Source organism: Sinocyclocheilus rhinocerous, unplaced genomic scaffold, assembly GCF_001515625.1.
Source record: "Sinocyclocheilus rhinocerous isolate Xijiao unplaced genomic scaffold, SAMN03320098_v1.1 scaffold367, whole genome shotgun sequence".
NCBI lineage: Eukaryota > Metazoa > Chordata > Actinopteri > Cypriniformes > Cyprinidae > Sinocyclocheilus > Sinocyclocheilus rhinocerous.
The window spans coordinates 210560-232368 of record NW_015662594.1 but is presented as its reverse complement, the minus strand read 5'-3'; the positions used below and the strand labels follow the sequence as shown (position 1 = coordinate 232368).

Below are 21809 nucleotides of genomic sequence, written 5' to 3'. Positions count from 1 at the left end.
CTTACCTTCATTATCTCTAGTCTTTCAGCATCCCTCCACCACCCTGACTCCTCACCTTCAGCCCGTTCCTACCCCAGCACGGGGAGGAGCACTTGGGGGGAGCGCTCTGGGTCCGGGCTAAAAGCCGAGCTCGGACCCCTCTCCCCGGAAAGGGGGAGTACCCCGGGCTCGAGAGTAATTACCAAGCTCGGAGCCCTCTCCCCGGACAGCATGCCAAATACGCATAACCTTTACTCAGTTTATTATATGTAAGTGTGAACTCGTGAAACTGTCTTCTTTATGCTCAGCTACTCTACTTAAAAACCCAGCAGACAGCAGTCCATACAGAACAGCAGTTTTGTGGCCTTGGAGTCGAGGGGACTGTTAGCATCAGTCACCTTCGAGCAAGATTCAGTTCTTGTAAAGGGTCAGTTAACGCAAGGCCTTCCATGTGGTCTGATGGGTAGGATTTGGCACGCTCACTGCCATGGCCCAGGTTCAATTCCCAGACAGGTAATGTGATTTTGTCATTCAGTGGTGAGTGTAATGCAAAACCGTATCTGGGGTGTGCTTTCCAAAAGCAACATTAGCCAACTACAGTCACAAGTTCTGCTGTTGCTAACAATGGAACTTGCGACCACAGTTGTTTTTTTTTAAACGCACCCCTGCAGGGGTTTCCTGTACCAGGAGTCCAGTCTGGTCCTGTGAGAAACCCAGGAGTCCATCCGGGACTTTCTGCTTCTAGAAGTAGCTCAGCACTGGTCTAGTGCACAGGACCTCGTGGGTCTTCTGTGCTCGGCCGAACCCGTTTGTGAGGTCACCTGCTGCAGAATTTCTACCTACGTTTGCTCTGTTGCTGCAAACAATATGTTAAAAATAAAAAGTACTTTTGCACGAACAACTAGACTAAGGTCGCATTTACATTACATGGTTCAAATGACCCAATTCCATTTTTTCCCTCCCAGGTGGTACAGATCGGATACGACCCACAAACGTGTAAGCAGGAAAAATCACGTGGATTCCCTGATCGGTTTTAGGTCTTAGATCGGTTTTCATATATGTGACCCTGGAGCACAAAATCAGTCATAAGTAGCACAGGTATATTTGTAGCAATAGCCAACAATACATTGTATGGGTCAAAATTATCCATTTTTCTTTTATGCCAAAAATTATTAGGATAAGTAAAGTTCAGCTGTGTAAATCTCAATTTAAAAAAAAATGACCCTTATGACTGGTTTTGTGGTCCAGGGTCACAAATGGGGATATAAATCTGATATGAATTGTATACGAGCATTTGTCTTAACCTAACACTTTAATAAATCACCACTCTTCTGCTGGAGGTTTTGACAGTTCTTTATTTCCCTTTTATAAGGCGGATGGATCCCTGCATATATATATTTATATACAATATATATATACAAGAACTTGCTATATTGGAGAGCTACACCAAGAAGGGGAGAAGGTAACATCATAAACATCACTGACAGCTCATCAAAGAAAGAGTGGACATGAGGAGATGTGTAACAGCACTGTAACTGGATGACTCTGAATGAGAAGAGAAGGGTGTCGATCGATCGCAACCAAGAACCTGACCTAATAACTTAAACCTAACAAAACAAACTGAAACAAAAAACAAACAAACAGAAAAAAACAACAACACAGATTTCACCCACAGTGTATTTTAAATAGGTTTAGTGGAGAACCATTTACCATAAATATTCTTAAGGAACCAAGATATATAAAAAAGTGATTTATCAACAACAACAAAACATCGTTAGTCTCTCTTTTTAAATGTATTCTTTCTTTTCATTCTCTGCTTGATTATTTTTCCCTCTCCAAGGCTGACTTCTCCACTTGCCTTGTTTCACAAAGGAAAAATGATCCAAGCCCAAAAGATACAAGTTAGTATAAAACTAACAAATGATTGGAACACCACAATCAATGCATCACAAAACGAACCCACAGACACAACAGCAAAACACATTGTCATTATCTTCATCCAAGAAACTGCTTCAGCACGAGTCTTCTTCAGTTCTCCTCTTCAGAACTTTATCAGCACTAGTAATGATCATCATAACCATCAGAATAACTTCACAGTGTGGTAGAAAGTGAGGTGAGAGCAGGAGAGCTTTGTAGTCGTTCACATCAGGAGAATTCAAACAAGGTTATAATAAACAGAATTAGGAAACCCAATAGTTCATAGATAAGTATACAAAAACGCCACATTTAGGTGCTTGTCTTTCCCATCACACTGCTCTGGGAAGGCATTGATTGGCTAGAAATGGGACTAGATGGTCCAATGTATCATTCAGATGAGAGAGTATGGCCAGATGCTGACAGAAGTGACCTGACGTGGTGTTTTCTCATCAGGGAAAGCGGATTGTAGCCAGCAGAATAATGTGTGAGCGGCAGGTTTTTCTCTCAAAGCGTTTAGGTTTGTTGCCGCAAGGCCCGCCTCTTCCTGTTGTAATAGTGGTGAAGACCGGTCTGTCTGGAGTAGTTCATCATGTAGTTCTGTTTACGGGTGCTGTGAAGAGGAAAGCAGACAGGTTTAACAATTCCAGGAAAGAGTTCTCGTGCGCAGTCGCTATTCTAAATCCTAACTAGGCTTCTTTTAGAATTCACATAGCACTGAATCCACAAACTACAGAATCAAACAGATCGTTCACTCGTAACCTCAAACACTGTCATCGTTTCATTTCATGGTCTTTTGGAGCTAGTGCATCGTAATTGTTTGGTAAGAGACAAAGACAGCAATCTGGTTTTGAGTGAAGACATCTATAGAGTAGTGCTTGAGGTTGGAGCTTGAGGAAAGACTGACAGATGGAAAAAGATCAAGAGACCAAACGTAATAACAGTGAGAGGTTGTGAGGAGGACAGACAGACAGACAGACAGAGTCAAAAAATGTGGAAAACATTCTGAGAGTCACTATTGCTTAGCCTGTCATTGCCTCTTCTGTCCGTCAGGTTGGGACCAATGAGCCAGGAACGCAGCCAGGACAGGAAGGGGCGTCTGCAAAGCATGAAGGGACAGGAGGGTGGGAGATGGTGCTGTGATGAGGGTGAAGGACCGGTGAAAGGGATCTGTGCTTATCTGTGAGTCTCTGGACTAGTGCAGATACAGCCACCACACACAAAGTTAGCAATGCATCATGGACAAATACAATCACAATTAAGGGACCTGGGACGGGGAACCGGCTCTTTACCAAGCATGCACACACATGTAATGTTTGACTGCATTTTAATCTTATTAAAATTCCACCCCTCCAGGAAGCTTCAAGTTGTATAATGACAGATGAGATTAAAGGAATAGTTCGTCCAAAAATGAAAATTCTGTCATCATTTACTCACCCTCATGTGGTCCCAAACCTGTATGAGCTTCTCTCTTATGTTGAACACAAAAGAAGATATTTTGAAGAATTCTGGTAATCAAACAGTTGATGGTCTCCATTGACTTTCATAGTATTTCTTTCCCTACTATGGAAGTCAATGGCTGCCAACAACTGTTTGGTTTGTCAAAATTCTTCAAAATATCTTCTTTTGTGTTCAACATCAGAGAGAAGCTCATACAGGTTTGGGATGACATGAGGGGGATGGTGTCTTGTAGTTGGTGATGTCTTTCAGGCCTTTCCACACTGATGCAGGCTCATTGGCAGAAAACTGGTGTTCTAGCTTTTTAGCGTAGTTCCTCTTGGCCACTCTAATCTCCTTATTCAGTGTGTTTCTGGCCTGATTGTACAAGATTGAGTAAATGATGACAAAATTTTCATTTTTGGGTGAAATATTTCTTTAACACACCACGACAGGACGCATGAATTGTGGGAACTGACTCCCCGATGGTGAGAAGTGTGATCACTGTGTAAATTAAGGTTCAGAAAAGAATGGCTTCTTTCTCAAGTCATCTGTTCACCCTGTTCAGCGTATCTACATCATTCTCACTTTTTCCCTTGGATGTTCGAGTCGTGTCCAGAAGGGTTCACTCTTATACACTCAGTAGCCTTTTTAGGGACACCTGTACATCTGCATGCTAATGCAAGTGTCTAATCAGCCAATCATGACTCCAGGCTATTCTGGGGCCAAAGAGTGTCCGACCCAGAATTAGAAAGGTGCACCTGATAAAGTGACCAGTGAGCATACACTGAGTCTTTCATTTCACTGCTACACTATTTTGCTTTATGTTGGCTTGAGTACATCCTTTGGCATACAGTGTTGTGCTTAGTTAGTTTCTGACACTCCAGCTGTATATAGGATGCGTTATTCCTGTCACATCCTCCAGTGACCTGTCCCTGACCATAATATTTTCAAGTATATGATTAATTACTGTATAAAACCAAAAATGAAATGTTAGCTCTGTATTGGGAGACATTAGCCTCCAGTTGTGTAGAGGAAAGAGTATTTAGATTAGATGGGTAGGATACAGGGGAAAACAACAATGGAAACAACAGACAGTTTGACATGCACACAGTACTGGGCAAAAACAATATGGCACACTAAAGCAAAAAGTATAATCTTAAAATAAAAATGTTGACTTTTGCACAGAACTGTATATTGACATACTGTTATAACTTTAGTTTCAGTGCTTCTTGAAATATGGTTCTACTGATTTAACAGCTGTTGCATATTCAAGATGACAATGTATTGTTAATAGCTAATGAACGTGCTGTGCTGCATTTGCAATTTTAATTGATTTACCTAAATTATTATTAACTTCAGTTAACTTTTTCATGTGCTGTTTCCTTTATTTTTCCACCTGTATGGGGTGATGAGGTCTACAGGGATGTACAAGAAAGGTTCAATGAGGGAAGACCAAAGGCAGGGAACACTGGTGCATTCTGGGAACAGCAACGCACTTACCTGACACTACAGCCATGCCATAGGGAGCAGAATACAGAAGAGAGGAAAGGTTATAAGATGCAGGACAGGGCTGTTGCTGGCTTGCACAAAGGTCTGGGGGTGGAAGAACCCTGACCTGCGCCAGCAGTAGCAGAGCAACAGAGGGAATGCAGTGTCAACAGAGTTGAATGTTGGGAGTGAAAACAGCGGGGTTCCAAAGAGGAACATACATTTAAGTGGAGGTCAGGAAAGGGAAAGGTTATTGCAGAACAGCGCATGATGGTGGAGGCAGACGGGTGAGTGCAGTGAACATGTGGAGGGCAGTGATGAGAGAGAAAGAGATAGAGAGAGAGAGAGACCAGACCTTGAGTGAGAGGTGTGTGTGTGTGTGTGTAGGATGAGAACGGGGAGTGTTTAATGTCTATCAGCAATGCAGCACCATGTAGAAACTATAGTATTAATAATGAGCATACTTCATTATAAACCTAATAGGATAATTTTCTTGCCTTGTAAATATCTAAGCATATCTAAGCACTTTTCTCACAGGTGTCAGCTTTCTGAAAGATTTTACTGATGTCTGAGTGAAAGAGAAATGATTATCATAAGGCTGGTTTGATGTCTGCAGGCAGGAGTACTCACAGAATGACTTCCACATGGTCCAGCGCCCACTGATCATGCCCTGCACCCTCGTGCCGCGGCTGCCACCATCGCAACTGCACCCCTCTGACACGAGCCTCACTGCAGCAGAGAAACCAACACACCAGTAAATACTCTTCCATAGTGATGCTGTTGCAATCCCCACACCGAGCTCCGCTAGAGGGCACTATCCTGTACCTTTGCCATTCACCCTGGACTCCATTGCCCATAATCCTTTGCCTGGACTCATCAGATCTCAGTTCTGAGCTGTCTCATATTAGGAGGACTATAAAGATTGCACTCACACACACACACACCTCGCTATTTATTGTTTCCTTGTACCCGTGTTTAAATGCCTTTGTGTTTTTGATCTTGGACTGTTTGCCTGGTTTCTGAGTGTTTTTGCTGCCTGGCCTGACCTTTGCCTGTTTGTGGATTACTCTTTTGCCTCTGCCTTGGATGATATTGTTTGCTGGAGTTCGACCCTGCCTGTCTGACTATGTTTTAAATAAAGCCTGCATTTGGATCCACACCTCAGTTGTCACGACTCCCTCACATTATAGATGCAGTCCAGATGTAATTCAGAAGAACATTTTGGTACAATTTTAAATCTTAAAGGGATCCCCAGGTATTAAGACACGTGTAGCTTAATATAACGTAAATGATGTCTCTTACTGAAATATGTAGTAGAAAACCCATGAAAGATGTATGTTATTTAAAAAATTCACATGGTTTTATACATATTTTGGACTATATGGGGGCACCATTATTTTGATGATGTAAAATGGTTGCACTTGGTGAGCTACTGCCGCTACCTGTTGCTATTTTTACCACAACACAACTCGGAAAATAAAATACTGATATGATGACCACAGCTACTGAAAGAGCTTGTGATGGATGGTGATGATGGTGAAGGAGGTGGTGATTGATATAATCATAGGATTAAACCAAATGCCGTACCATCAATTTTTCCCCACAAGGAGTCTAAATGCCCCTGGATATAGTGAAATCCGCGCTGAGAAACTCCTCCAGTGGCCGCGGCGTCATGACAAGCATCGGCATGTTTACATCCTAACAGAATGGCATCTAGCGTTTCTTGTCTCGGCCATCTGTAAGCTCTTTCAGTAGCTGTGGTCTACTAAAAGCCTCAAAAGCATCAGGGCTAAAGTGGAGAGAAGAAAGAAGCGGGTCTTTAGGAAGTTTTATTCATCCACAGCATCTTCCCATTCTTTTCTCATCTTATTGCAAGGAAAGCAGTGAAGTCTTACATCGCTTCTCTTGTTGCCCTTCGACTGAAAATTACAACCAAAAACCACACAATGTGGTATCGTATCAGTATTTTGTTTTCTGAGTTGTGTATTGCGAGTTGTGTTGCGGTAAAAAGCGCCAGTAGCTCACCGAGTGCAACCATTTGACATTATCGATGCAGAATGTACTGTGCACAACAAATAATGGCACCCCCCATAGTCCAAAAACAATGTCGATTTTTTTAAAATAACATACATCTTTCATGGGGTTTCTACTACATATTTCAGTAAGAGACATCATTTACGTTATATTAAGCTATACATATCTTAATACCCGGGGAGCCCTTTAAAATAAAACACCATGGTCCTTGAAAATAGGCGAGAATGACTCTTGGCATGTGTTCGTACCGAACCGTCACTGTGCGGACGTCTCCGTTTGGTGTGCATGAGCCCTTACAAGAAAAGAAACCTAGCATAGTAGATTTGTTGTTTTTTTCCTGTTGTATCGAAATCATATCGAACCGTGACCCCCGAACCGTGACATCTGTGTACCGTTACACCCCTAGTTAACAGCAATTAGATGTTCCAAACACATGCACAAAATATTGTTTAAAAAAAGTATTTACCAATTTCCTACAAAGCTCAAAGTCTTGTGGAAGCACAAATGTTTGGAATATGTTTGAGATATTTGCAGAGAAAGAGGACCAGTGAAGCATGAGTTTTTCAAGCATCCCAATAAGGGCGTCTTATTCATAGATTGCTCCTCACCAAGCAACCTGCTGCTGACCAAGAAAGAGTCCTAGTGGATAAGCTGCTATAGACCCACCCAACTGCACACAGCAAGCAGTGAGCGTGCTCAATCCTCGCAACAGGACAGAGGCCGAACTCACAGAAGGAGCACAAGTGAGACTGGATTTTCCCCAGAGGGACACAAGTGTGGGTTAAGGACTAAAACAAGCAAACAAACCAAACCTCACAGACCCAGAACTAGTCCAGGAGAAAACTTGACTGGAAGGATTCACTTGATGTGATGAAGCTCTGGTTCATGCTCTAACCACATTGAGAGTCCAGAAGAGAGTTTCTCTTATAGTATATTCTGACGTGTTCCAGCAGGTCATAGGTGACAGGAACAAAATTCATCAATGGTGTGAATCTTTCAAATTACATGAGTTATTTTCTCACTCGCACACCTACAGGCCAATCTGCACATGTTCAGTTACTCTTTACCAAACTGTTCAACTTGCTGCAAGTAAAACAGCTATGTACCTCAGTTTACCACCTACAAACAGACAAACCTGTTGAGATGTTAAGTAAAAACTGCGAGAGAATGCAGAGGAGGCATGTGGCTGAGGATGGATCTACAGGCTTGGTATCACAGTAAGGATTGGTGTCAGTGAGGGGGTAATTGAGCCTAACTGAGAGTAATAAAAAAAGGTTGGGAAACACTACGAAAGAATAAATCATTAACATTCCTGGAGTCACCATTAGCCAGTGACCCTTCTGAGGCAAACAGGTACAGTGCATGTTATGTATGAGTGTAACTGAAACATTGAAAAGCCCATGGATCAGCTCCATCATGATAGATACAAAGCCACAGATTCTGCATTTCCAGAAACAGAATGACATCTCCAAGTTCAACATGTACCCCATGCCCAGATTGGATGAACTGATGGACTGCCTAGGTAAGGTCCATTTCATACAAACTTTTTTTTTTAACCAACAACTATGGTAAGTGCTGTAATAGACAAACAGATACCTTTTGCCTTTAAGAATCCACTATCTTTTGGGAAGAGCAAGGGGTGTTAACACGAGCACATTGTGACTCCAATAACATGAACTGCTTTGTTCCCCTGATTCTTATCCTTAAAGTCAGATAAACTCTACAGAACTCCCAGGAAAAACAAGTACCTAACTTACCTGACCATGCAGCTGACATAGGAGAGAAGGCCTGAGTACACTTCATTTTACTTGTTCTAGTGTCAAATGAGTGTGCAAGACCTTCTAAGTATACTCTGTTGACCATATGTTTGTTACTTGCTTCACACACACTGTCCACAAGCTGGAGCGAGGAGTATAGTGAAGTATAGTGATATGACAGATCTTCACTTGCATACTTCTACACACAACAGAAATAAAATGGAGCACATTCTCTTCATATCCATCTAGAGAACAGTATACGCTTAATGAGGACTGTTAGTGACACAACAATGTTTATACATTCTATCAAGAACCTATGGTATTAAGGTACATGAATGCATAAGTGAATAATGTTTGAAATCTATGCGTTCAGCACATTGCCTAGATTACTTTGGAAGTCTTTTGGAAAGTGATTAATGCACAGGTAAAATCATGAAGACACTGTTTTAACTGTGAACTTCAAATGCAAGTAATATCACTGGATCAGAAAGCAATCCCCTTCTTTTGAGGAAGGTGTAAAAAGTGTTCAGAAAAAGAGTTCTCTCAGAGCAGAAGTGAATTACTGTAAGTTTGGGAGGTGTTCTGAGTTCAGGGAGTTTGGAGATACAAGTTCAGAGACAGTAACAACATCTTGCACGGCAACATTGCCTTCAAGGCTCCTCCATCTGCGTGTTTAAGATTTTCAGGACTTCAGAACCGTCGTCACCTCAAAGCTACATTCATCTGCATGTTCCAGACTACAAGGACTACGCATTCGAGGTATGCATTTTACCAGTTAATGCACCCCATGGGAACTGAACCCATGATCTTGACGTTGTTAGCACCGTACTCTACTGTTGGAGCTACGGGAACAACACAATTCAGCATTATTTGTAACATAATGGAATTCGTGTAATGCATGTTTGCAGACTCACAGTGGGATGTTGTAGGACACTCTCTGGGCTTTGATGAAATCTTTTGGCTGGTGTTGAGCAATGACGTTCCAACTAACTCCGTTATTGACGCTGTACTGGAGAAGCACGGCCCGGTCGACCATATCCGCCTGATCCAGTGCAGCGTTACAGCTGTCTGTTTGCGACACGCTGCCTATCTGCAGCACGAACATGATCTTACTGGAGGAGAGAGATGGTGAGAGGGTGGTGACTGATTGTATCTATTGGCGCTTTTCCACTGCGGGGTACGACTCGGCTCGGCACGGCTCAGTACGGCACGGCTCGGCTCGGCACGGTTTGCGTTTCCACTGCAGTTCAGTACCGCTTTAGAGTGGGCGGGATTATTCACATGTCGTTATAGTTGCGCCGCCTCTACTACCACGTCTCCTAAAAAAAACGTTTTCATTCCGAGTCGCCCCATCAAGCTCTCGCTGGATAAAAGGGGACCCGTCCCGAGCCGTACCGTGCCGTACCATGCAGTGGAAAAGCGCCATATGACTGAAATGAGCAAGAAAACAAAAGGATGACTTGACTATTTCTTGCTGTACCTAGCACGGGTCAGATCCAGAGGTCTAGTGATGGCTTGTCTGATCTTGCAGCCGTTGAAGTACAGCGAGTCCCCGTGAGCGTGAGGAGAGAGCTGACCACATCCGCTGCCCATGCCGCCGCCCTGAATCAAACTCCAGCTCTCCTGAGACACCGAACCAGACTCAAAGTTATCCTTTATAGAGCTGGGCAGTTCACTGCTGGACAAAGAGCAGTCATCACCTGAGAAAGACAAAACCTGTTCCTGTTTGTTCTGTTGTAAACTTCACGGAATCACAGAGTTATAGAGAACTGATGCCCACCCTGATGGCCTTCGTCACAGATGCAGACGGGTCCGCTGGTACAGTAGCCGTGACCGCTGCACAGTCCAGGACACGCTTCCCCGATGTACACGTGATCCATGGCCCAGCTGTAGCGCTCGCCAGGGGCCTCGTGCTGGATCCAGCGAAACTGTGTCGCACTGAAGACATCAAGGAGAGTCAGATATTTATAGACATGTGCATTAATGCCTGAATACCTGAGACCAGCTTAAGGATAAGTCCTTTTAACAACTAACAGGGTTCCTACACATTTTCCATTTCAAAATTCCATACTTTTCCAGACTCAAATTTCCAAACTCTCAGTAGATTTTCGGACCATATTTAACATAAATAGTTCATGCAGCACTATTTTCAGCTTTATATGTAGTATATAGTACAGTCATCTGTTAATATTCTTATTTCTTCAGGGTTTTTTCATTGATTTTCTCAAAGTGACAACAATAAAAAATAATCATTAAAAAAATACAGACTTTCTCAAACTTTTTTGTGCCCTCAAGAAACTATTCACCTGCGCATGGGAATTTTTTGCATGCTTACACATTACAATTTCTACTTTTATATTTCCTTTGTGCATCACTGCCATCTTACTATGAATAAAGCGAGAGCATGGATGCATATGAATTAATAGAGATCTACTTGCTCAAAATCTGGCTTTCCTTATGGTAGTACCTCTAATATCAAGGCCTAATGTCCAGTTTAACACATCCTCTGCAGCGGCGGAGAAACCATGACACGAAATGGGCTGATTGCATAATATGGCTGTGTGCATTGTCCTGTTTGCCAAGTTCAAGGGTTTATAAAAAAAGACTAGTATTGCAAAAAAAGTGTTCAAAATGTGCTTTCGTTAGGGCAGTATATCATATTTCAAGGCCTTAGGTCTCTTTAATGCATACTCTGTGGCGGTCAAGACACCACACCGCTAAATGGGCTGATGGCACAACAGGTGGCTCAGTGTGCATTGTCCTATATAAGGGGTGTCCAAACTCGGTCCTCCTGGACCCAGTTTGGTGACCGCTGTCCAATATGCCAAGTTTAATTGTTTCTCGTGCACACATAAAAGTCTGTATATTTTTTATTTTTGCAAAGGTCCTTGAGGCTATGTCATACGGTGCAAAGAATATCGTGAGAAGAAACCCAAAATGAAAACATTTTGCATAATAAAAAGTGCACCTTGAATTCATTCAGTCGTGTTTGACAATCACTAAAGAATCACTGAACAGCTGCCATGAAAACTTATTTTCATGAAATTCTTAATTTTCTATGATAAAAAAAAATAATGTAATAGGGGCATAAGTCTGGAAATGCAAATATTTTTTCATACTCTGCTTTCTTTTTTAATACTTTTCCAGACCTGGAAATTATTTATATCAAAATTCATACTTTCCCAAACCGCGTAGGAACCCTGAACTAACTACCTCCACACATCCTAATGATAATGCAATAGGGATGTAACTATATTATCAATATCGTGGCATCGCGATAGCAAAACTGTCTCGATATTATCGTGGTAACATGACGATATGAAACGATAGGTCTTCCGGGCAAAAAGTGTAGTTTTTTTTATATATTTTAACTTCTTATTCTAACATAAAAGGTCTTTAAAGTTGTGTTTTGGGCCATTATGCTTTGGCACTGTATCTGTCAAACGACCTAAAACAGAAAGCACAATATGGCTTAATCGCTTCATCAAGTCTGTTTTCGCTGCGTGTTTCAAAGCGAAGTGCACACTTCGCTCAGACGATCAGCTCGTGATCCGGTGTTTTCTGCGTCTCAGAATGGTCTGTTCACACTGAATGAATGCAGTCAACTCGTTTATTTCATGTGCTGTGAGTTTAGCGCGCGTTTGGGAACACAACAGCCACCAGTTAGGCTTTATTTTCACGGCAAATGATTACAGCGTTTCACTAGATTTGTAGTGAGACGTGTTTTTGTAAGCCTGTTTTCACTGAAGCTGGAGTTTTCCTTTAAGATAAAAGCTCTGCTGCCGTTTCCTTCAAAATAAAAGTTTAAAGTGCAGTATGAATTGCTGACAGCTTGCGTTTAAATGCAGTCCAGATTCAAAATATCTATTTCAAGTGTAGAAATTAGGAAAGAAGTATTGTAATTTCCCTAGTGTAGTGTAAAGCAAAGATAATAAACCTATGAAATATTCATTTTCATTTATTTTACAGTGCTATTGTTTTACAATATATGGCTATTACTGTCATAGGAATAACAATAATATAAAATTGTTAATATTAATATATTCTAATTTGTTTGGCTTCCTAAAAAAAAAAAGAGTGTGAATGTAATTTTGACTGAGACAGTATACCTCAACTAAAAAGAGGGTTGAGTCCTCTTTAAAGTTCAGCTACAAGTCAATTCACTGACTTTTTTCTGACTTAAGTTTTCTTAGTTAAGAACATGGGTTGGAGCTCTTATTTTGAACTCTGCATTAAGTGCATTAGATGGAAGGATTTAACTTTAAAATGTACAAAAACACTGAATTTTAACTTTAACTTTTTTAAGGATTTAACTTTAAAATGTACAAAAAAATGTACAAATTTTTTTTTCATTTGTCTGTTTTTTTTAAATATTGCAATAAATATTGTATTGTGGACTTCATATTGTGATATTATCGTATCGTGAGATTTTGATATTGTTACATCCCTATAATGCAATCTCTCAAAAAGACCATTTAAGGGATCATTTAGGGACCCTATAAGCCATACCCAGACGACACATGGTCAGGCAGCTGAATGGTGGCTCTGGTCCACACTGAACTGTTGACAGGACTGTAGATTGTGGACTCGTGGAACTGGAAGGGTGAGCAGCCCACGTTGTTGGCAGAAGAAGGGAGACAGGCGGACTGGACTAACTGCCACACGTCTGACCTGTGGAGGAAAGGAACTTCATTACTAGACAACATATGACCTCTTCCTTTCTTTTCCTACTCCCCTTCCTCTCTCTCAAAAGATAACTGCCATTAACACTGGGCTTTGACAATAGATCAGGGTGTCCAATCCTGTGCCTTTAGGCCCACTGTCCTGCAGAGCTCAGCTCTAACCTCAATCAAACACACCTGAACCAAGTTCTCCAGGATTACTAGAATCTCCCAGGTAGTTGTGTTGGGACAAGTTGAAGCTAAACCCTGCAGGACCAGGATTGGACACCCATGCAATAGATAAAAGTTACAGTACATACAGATAATCTTGCAAAAATGAAGGCGTGAAGGGGGCTACACATGCACATCTGTCGCCTGTACTCACCTGGCATCCTTCCTGTACTGTACAAGCACTGAATGACGGTCATCACATCGGTCTGCCTCACAGCCAACCACAATCTAAAGTGGACAAAGACCAGAGTCACTGTATATCTGTGTGTTTCTGTGTGAAAATTGAATGTTCTCAAACAGGGCGGTAATAGGGTGAGTAGATATCTGGGGCTTAGCCCAGAGACATCCATATGTGTCTGAATACACGGTATAAACTTATAAACGTAAGTATAATTAAACATGCAGGGCTCCATACACTTATTTATGGCACTTGTACATGCATTTACACTGCACATAAAAATTGCATAAATAATGTTGAGATTAATGTTTTAAATATAGAAAGTGGAATATAGAAATATGGAATGAGAGAAAAAAATAGAATGATACTTATAAATGTGAAACTAAAATTGCCAATAGGTGGCAGCAAGCCACTGTCTTAATAAGTGAGTCGCTGAGTCATTTATTCAATCGATTCTTTCAAAACAGCTAATTCATTCAGGAACGAAGTAACACTTATTCTTATCTCACATGCTATTTAGGATGGATATGAACATTGGGACGCAGGGTAAGAAACCGTTTTTATGAATGAATCAGTGTTGCTGCAGAGACGCACAACATGGCTTTGTTTGCAACCATTTTCATTACCGAAACAGAGCAAAAAAGGCAATATTGTCTCTACAATTTAAGCCACTTAATATCTGTTGCCTTGACACGAAGAAAAGTCTGCCACTAACCATGCATGCCGAACAAACCGTTCATATAATCGCTCTAAACCCGTGTGTGTCCATGGAAGACTGCATATAATTCTATGATTAAATATCTATATTTGTTGCTTCACAGTGACAGTGCTCAGTAACAAATAACCTAATTTGACAAATGGCGAGATCGGTATTATAGCGATAAGTTATAGCCTACACTCAGTTACAGATACCTGAAGCAGCTGCTGTAACCTTTTATCAGTGGTTGGCCAGTTGGTCAGAAGTTCGAGCCTCAAGCACTTCTTGACGGGAGTGAACGAGAGAATGGAATGTAGAGAACATCTGCGGTTCTAATAGAAATGATTTTAATGCGCATGAAAATTTAGTGATGATGCGTACAGTGCTTGGTAATAAAACATTCGGGGCTTCAGCCCCCTTAGCGCTGCCCCTGATCTCAAACATCTTGTGCTCAAACCTTGAACTGTAAGATGTATCCAGGCTGAACAATGAGTTCTCGGGTCGCCAGGATATTGTGCGACCCGTCTTGGTTCTTGTTGGGCCAATACAAGTGGAACGACGGGTTTCCGCAGAAGCCGGCCGTACGGACAGCATTGGGATAGAAGCTCCAACTCTCTTCATGAGAGACGCCCTCTGGAGGAAGGAGAACATTAGTGCAGCTCTATAATATGGACAGTAGCTCATAGGGATGTAACGATATCAAAATCTCACGATACAATATTATTGCGATATGAAGTCCACGATGCGATATTTATTGCGATATTTAAAAAAGAAAAAAAAAGACAAATGAAGAATTGGGAAAAAATTAAAATTTTGTACATTTTAAAATTAAATTATTCTGCCTAATGCACTTTGAGAATTCAAAATTAAAAGCTCCAACCCATGTTCTTAAAACTTCAGTCAGAAAAAAGTCAGTGAATTGACTTGTAGCTGAACTTTAAAGAGGACTCAACCCTTTATTTATTTGTGATCTACTGTCTCAGTCTAAATTACATTCACACTGGTGTTTTAGGAAGCCAAACAAATTAGAACAGAATTATAATAATAACAACAACAATGACAGCAGAAGCCATAAAACAATTGCACTGTAAAATAAATGAAAATGAATATTTCATAGGTATATTATGTTTGCTTTACACTACACTAGGGAAATTACAATACTTCTTTCCTAATTTCTACACTTGAAATAGATATTTTGAATTTGGACTGCATTTAAACTGCTAGCTGTCAGCAATTAATGCTGCACTTTTAAGCTTTTATTTTGAAGGAAACCTCCAGCTTCAGTCAAAACAGGCTTACAAAAACAAAAACGCGTCTCACTACAAATCTAGTGAAATGGCGTAATCACCTGCCATGAAAATAAAGCCTAACTGCTGGCTTATGTGTTCCTAAACTCACAGCACATGCAATAAACGAGTTGACTGCATTCATTCAGTGTGAACGAGTCATTCTGAGACGCGGAAAACACCGGATCACGAGCTGATCGCCTGAACGAAGTGTGCGCTTTGCTTTCAAACACGCAGCGAAAACAGATTTGATGAAGCGATTAAGCCATATTGTGCTTTCGGTTTTAGTGCGTATGACAGATAGTGTGCCAAAGCATAATGGCCCAAAACAAATATATTTTAAAAACTTTTATTTTGCCCGGAAGACCTATCGTTTCATATCGTCATGTGACCATGATACTATTGAGACAGTTTTGCTATCGTGATATTGATAATATCGTTACATCCCTACTAGCTCAATAATTTTTTTATTTCATATTTCACTGCTCCAGACTTCAGGATATCTCAATGCCACTGTGAGTAACCCGTGACTCACCGTCATCAAAGGTGTCCAGGAGGGTGCTGGGGTTGATGTCAGAGCCTCCCACGAGGATGTTGTCTAAAGCCCACTGAGCGCGCTCCGCACTCGACCGGACCAGGCCCGACAGCAGCGAGAACGGCTGCCACCATCGCAGACGAGTGGCGTTGGTCAGTGCTCTCTCCGGCAGCACGATGTAATCTCTCCTCACAGACACGTACTTCAGATAGTCCATCTCATGGAGCAATGTCCAAGACACACCTTACAGAGAGAACAACTCAATCAATTTATGTGACTCGTGTCTTCATGAAAGGAAAGATGAGAATGATTTTGCATTTTGTGTTATTAATGAAGAAACATACCTCCATCAATAGAATAATCCAATAACACACCCTCTTTCCGACAGGTTGGACGATGGCACAGAGTAACGTTCTCCTCGCTGCCGATTTTAGCCCAGTACTCCACAAACCTGAAGGGCAGCACAGGCAAATGTTATTAATATGAGGGTACACACAGATTTGGGCAGCGGAGAAAGACATAAGCTAGGCTATATACTGTATATATAACGAATAAATAGGCCTATACGAGAAATATATTTTTACTTAAATAATAAATTAACAAAACAAAAGAAAAAACTTTGCAATAAGTAGTCTAGTATGTTTCGGTTCATTTTTGTGGTGCGCGAAAGACCGCAGAAAGCGGCATCCAATTTTTCTTTATTTTACAAAAGCACAAAGATTTGTTTTTATTGTGAATGTACACAAATAAAAGCAAACCTTTTACAGTTTCGATTATCTGTATGACTAGGAGTAGGCCTAGTTGTTTCCATTGTTAGAAGGAAAACAATGCACGCACTCGCGCACACAGTTAAGCATCGCTAACTTGACAATGCAGCCTTTTCATTATTATAATAAAATACAGTCAGTCAAACATATGGAAAAAACACACTGCTCAGTTTATATATGTAGTAAAATCTGTGCCGTTAAGCGTTATCACCATACCGCCGTGATGTTATGCCAAACACATTTTGTTTTATGTGGATATTGGAACGCAAGTGAAGTACACAACCAGGTTTACATAATAGCCTAAATAATATTTTGGCATTCAAATTCATCACAAATACAGAAACATTTGGATTTGTGTGGAATGAAAGACCCAACGTTGGTTTCGGTTTCGTTTTAGCCTAAATTAATTCGTTTTGGCTGGTCCTTCTTATGTTTTTAATTCTTGTTATTTTCAGAATACTGTTAAATTGAAAGGATTTGTCGTGGAATTTGTAAACATTTCGTGTCGGCATTAGGCCTATTTCTGAATGAAAAAATAAAATGAGACTTATACGCGACTTAGGCCTGCTTTTTTTCTCACACGCAATTTTATTGTATACGCATAAGTGTATTTTTTAACCAAAGCGCTCCTTCAGCGACGCCTGCTGGGGACACAAGGAAAGCCTGATGTTTGCGGAGCTCGCGTTCACATGTCTGTAGTGTTGTCAAAAGTACCGACCCTGATACCATTCGGTACTGAAGTTTTAAAAACGTCCATTTCCCGCTAAGATTTGAGAGCTGTTGAGCCGATTCTTAAACAGCGCTGAATGGTCATTGTGTTCACGCGCTCAACAGATACATCTGTGATTGGCTACAATGAGTATGTTTACATGGAAAACAATAATCCGATTTAAACACGATTAAGACAATACTCTGATTAAGAATCTATCATGTAATCAAGAGATTTTTGATTACCTTAATCCAGCTAAAATCATACACGAGGAAAACACAAATCGAATTAAGACATGTGGATCATTCCTATTTTAGTCACATTATCGAAGTGCAGTATACACCATAGACTGTATAAAAACATGGACGTAGTGTTCGTGACGTCACCCGTAGGTTTCTGAAGAGCGTTTTTGAAGCTCAAAGTGGGCGGAGCCGGCTGTCGCCATCTTGGCAGCGCGTCACCACGCGTCACTCCCGGATAATCGAAAATGGCCAAAAAGGCGGGAGCTGTTTGCTGAAACCACGCCCACCTAGCTCGACGCCGGTGACAGCAGCGGCAATCCACCTGTCACTCAAGTGGCCACACCCTTAATTATGCAGAACTTTAAGGCTTAATATAATTTAAATGGATGAGTTATAAAAAAATTCACCCCCCTCACAGTTGTCATGAAGGGCAAAATTAGCTATATAGACCAAAACCACTTTTTGTACCAGGCTGTAAACATGTTTTTTTCTGCTGTAAAGTTGGGCATTTTAACATGGGGAGTCTATGGGACTGACTCCCTTTTGCAGCCAGCCTCTAGCGGCCAGTCGATGAATTACAGTTTTAGTCACTTCCGTGTTGGTTTCACGAGAGAGATCGGGAGGTTACCGCTTGGTATAGACATGTACACACCTTAATCACACTATTACCGTCGTGTAGGACTTTTCACTGCTGTGGTAAAATGTTTGATGGCAAACAAAAGAGCATGGCATTAACAACGCCGTCGTCTGTTTGGACTTATAGCATGACAAATAATTAACTGCACTTATTTATTTGTTGCATTTATTTGCACTTATTTACTTATTGCACCTAACCCTAAAATTAAAAATGCAAAACCCAAAACTGCATATGGCATCATAACGAAGACAAACTATATGTTTATACGTGAAATTCTGGAGGGGGCGTCGGATGGCGTTGCATGGGGATGTAACGACGAGTGCCATTAATCGATGTACTATAACATGTAAAACAGGAACATGAAAAGAATATTGTAAAAGCAACTCATGTAAATGCATTAATCATAATATTTTCTTATTTAGAATATGGTAAATAATTAGATTACTGATGTCCATGTAAACATAGTCAATGACCATCTCTTCACGCTCTTCACCGAGTGGAGCGCTCACACAGAAACACACGGGAGTGTTTGAAAAAGGGTTGCCACCCGTCCCTTAAAATACAGAATCATCCCGTATTTAGAGGTAAAATGGTGTTAGCAGCGCAAAAGGTCGTGGGTTCAATTCCCAGGGAACACACATACTTGTAAAAAATGTATAGCCTGAATGCACTGTAAGTCATTTTGGATAAAAGTGTCTGCTAAATGCATAAATTATTATTAATTTAAAAAAGACTAATAATAATTAATAATTTTAAATAATCTAAATTTAAAATAACAAAATTAATGTATTCTGTTGCAAGTTTACATACTTGAGCATGTTCTCTCATGGTTTATTGTTGAGCTATGAGTTCCTCACTGATTATTGCTTGGTAGACATAACCAAGACATAGTAGACATAGTTCGTGAATGGGTGTCCCTTATTTTGCCTCACTGAAGGTGGCAACCCTAGTTTGAAAGCCGCGTCTATCAGCAGAACGTCTATGTGCAGATATATTAGAGATCCGCTGATAGACGCTCCCGGGTGTTTCTGTGTGAGCGCTCCGCTCGGTGAAGAGATGATTACTGAAGCCAATCACAGACGTATCTGTTGAGCGCGTGAACACTACGACCAATCAGCAGTGTTTAAGAATCGGCTCAACGGCGCTCAAATCTTAGCGGGAAATGGACGTTTTTAAAACTGGTGTGGCGGTCGGAACTTTTAACAGCACTACATGTCTGCTGTGTCGCACTGGGTTCTGGTTTACCTTCAGCGTGGTGCTGGCGTAGCAGCTGGGCCCAGTGAAGCCCGGGTCACACAGACAGTGCTGGTCCAGACAGTCTCCGTGACCTCCGCAGTGGTTTTCACAAGCAGGTCCGATGTAGAAGTTCTCCACCGCCCACTGCGTATCTGAATGCCTCTGATAGAAGCGGAAGCGCACCGCTCTGTGAACGACACCAGAACATCCATCACTCACCTGAAGATTATAGAGAACTCTCTTCCCTACATGTGTGCCTGCAAAAATCACTTTTCAAAGTAAATAAAATGGAGAGTAGATGCACTTTACTTTGTGTCTTAAATGTGACCCTGGAGCACAAAATCAGTCATAAGGGTCAAGTTTTGGAAATTGAGATTTATGCATCATCAAAGCTGAATAAATAAACTTTCCATTGATGTATGGTTTGTTATGATAGGACAATATTTGGCCGAGATACAACTATTTGAAAACCTGGAATCTGAGGGTGCAAAAAAATCTAAATATTGAGAAAATATATCAAAAAAAGTTTTGATATATTTACGGTAGAAAATTTACAAAATATCTTCATGGAACATGATCTTTACTTAATATCCTAATGATTTTTGGCATAAAAGAAAAATGGATAATTTTGACCCATACAATGTATTGTTGGCTATTGCTACAAATATACTTGTGCTGCTTATGACTGCTTTTGTGCTGCAGGGACACAAATGAGGTTGAGTTTGTTGATTTAACTAGTACAAGGACAACTGATGACTTGACTTCTACTGCATGAAACTGTCCATGGTAAACTGAATCATGGTGTGTTTTTGCTGTTTGCGAACCTCTGCTGACATGATGAATATGAGATAAAACTGTTTTATTCTCCTTGAGAAATGACTCTAGCATTGGAAGAACTCAGCAACTGATTTCAGCTACATGTACAAAGCAGTGTCTGCGATCTCTCACGTGTCTGCGAGACCGTCTGGTAGAGGATAAACCGCTCGCTTCCAGCCGTCGGCCGGGAAGAACACAGACGGCTGCGACACCAGTCCGGCACAGCGAGGATCTGCAGGTAAACACTGAGGAACCAGGTACTTCCAGGTCACACCGAAGTTCACGGAGTACTGAACATGAATCTGTCTCTCTGCAGGCTTCTCCGGCACACTGCAGCCAACCGCAATCTGACAAACAACACACATACTTATCCATCTGCATGTAATACTCACAGTTATGACTACAACCCGTCGTAGAAACGATACCTAAACAAACGAGTGATTGCTGACAGCATGCGTGCATCAGTGAGAGTTTACCTTGAACTGCATGACCCAGCCTTTGGCAGGAACTATGTCATGTGTAACAGCATAAACTTCCTGTCCATCCGTGTTGCCACACACCATGACACCGTCTGGAGAGCTGCAGAAACGCTTCACGGAGCAATCTTCAGAAAACAGCCAGTGATCGCTCACTGAAATTAAAGAAATTCAGATGAATATAGAAAAGAAGTGAGAGTAAGGATGAGTTCCGGTTACAGTGATCCTCTGCCTTTGACTGACGGAGGTTTGCACTGCACATGTAAAACTAATTCAGAAAGACAAACATCCACATAGATATTTAATACAACACAATAGTTTGATGGCTTGATCCAAAAAATACAAATCCAAAAAATCAAACATGCACTGTAACTTTAGATGAAATGAGAAATGTTGAAGGTGCCTGGATACATTTTGGATTGACTGTATGTGGCTAAACTGACTATTTCCATTGCTTTGGCACTAAATTCATTCAGCGAATTAATCTCTCAAATTACATTGAATTATAATCTAAATTAAAAAAATTAAATAGTATCAAAAACATTATATGTAGCTGAAAACCAACAGTGTTAGTATTTCAGTTTCATTACCATCTGTATACAGTGCCCTCCACTAATATTGGCACGCTTGGTAAATATGAGCAAAGGCGGCTGTGAAAATAAATCTGCATTTGTTTATCCTTTTGGTCTTTCATTCAAACAATTCACAAAATTCTAACCTATCATT

General features: G+C 41.0%; 1 protein-coding gene across 1 annotated transcript in view; it reads right to left on the bottom strand.

Moving 5' to 3' along the window:
* Positions 1 to 1316: 1316 nt before the first annotated feature.
* The window catches only part of LOC107728186 (reelin-like), a 119763-nt gene continuing 99270 nt past the window's right edge, over positions 1317 to 21809 (bottom strand). The window contains exons 49-64 of the mRNA XM_016538285.1: positions 21084 to 21238; positions 20740 to 20954; positions 19801 to 19978; positions 17587 to 17611; positions 17246 to 17267; positions 16545 to 16651; positions 16201 to 16443; positions 14837 to 15012; positions 13659 to 13732; positions 13122 to 13283; positions 10393 to 10550; positions 10093 to 10312; positions 9527 to 9724; positions 5452 to 5550; positions 4834 to 4839; positions 1317 to 2506 (exon numbers count right to left, since the gene is read on the bottom strand). Of these exons, the coding sequence (XP_016393771.1) occupies positions 2410 to 2506; positions 4834 to 4839; positions 5452 to 5550; positions 9527 to 9724; positions 10093 to 10312; positions 10393 to 10550; positions 13122 to 13283; positions 13659 to 13732; positions 14837 to 15012; positions 16201 to 16443; positions 16545 to 16651; positions 17246 to 17267; positions 17587 to 17611; positions 19801 to 19978; positions 20740 to 20954; positions 21084 to 21238 (2135 nt within the window). The 3' untranslated portion in view covers positions 1317 to 2409. The remainder of the gene's footprint in view (positions 2507 to 4833; positions 4840 to 5451; positions 5551 to 9526; positions 9725 to 10092; positions 10313 to 10392; positions 10551 to 13121; positions 13284 to 13658; positions 13733 to 14836; positions 15013 to 16200; positions 16444 to 16544; positions 16652 to 17245; positions 17268 to 17586; positions 17612 to 19800; positions 19979 to 20739; positions 20955 to 21083; positions 21239 to 21809) is intronic.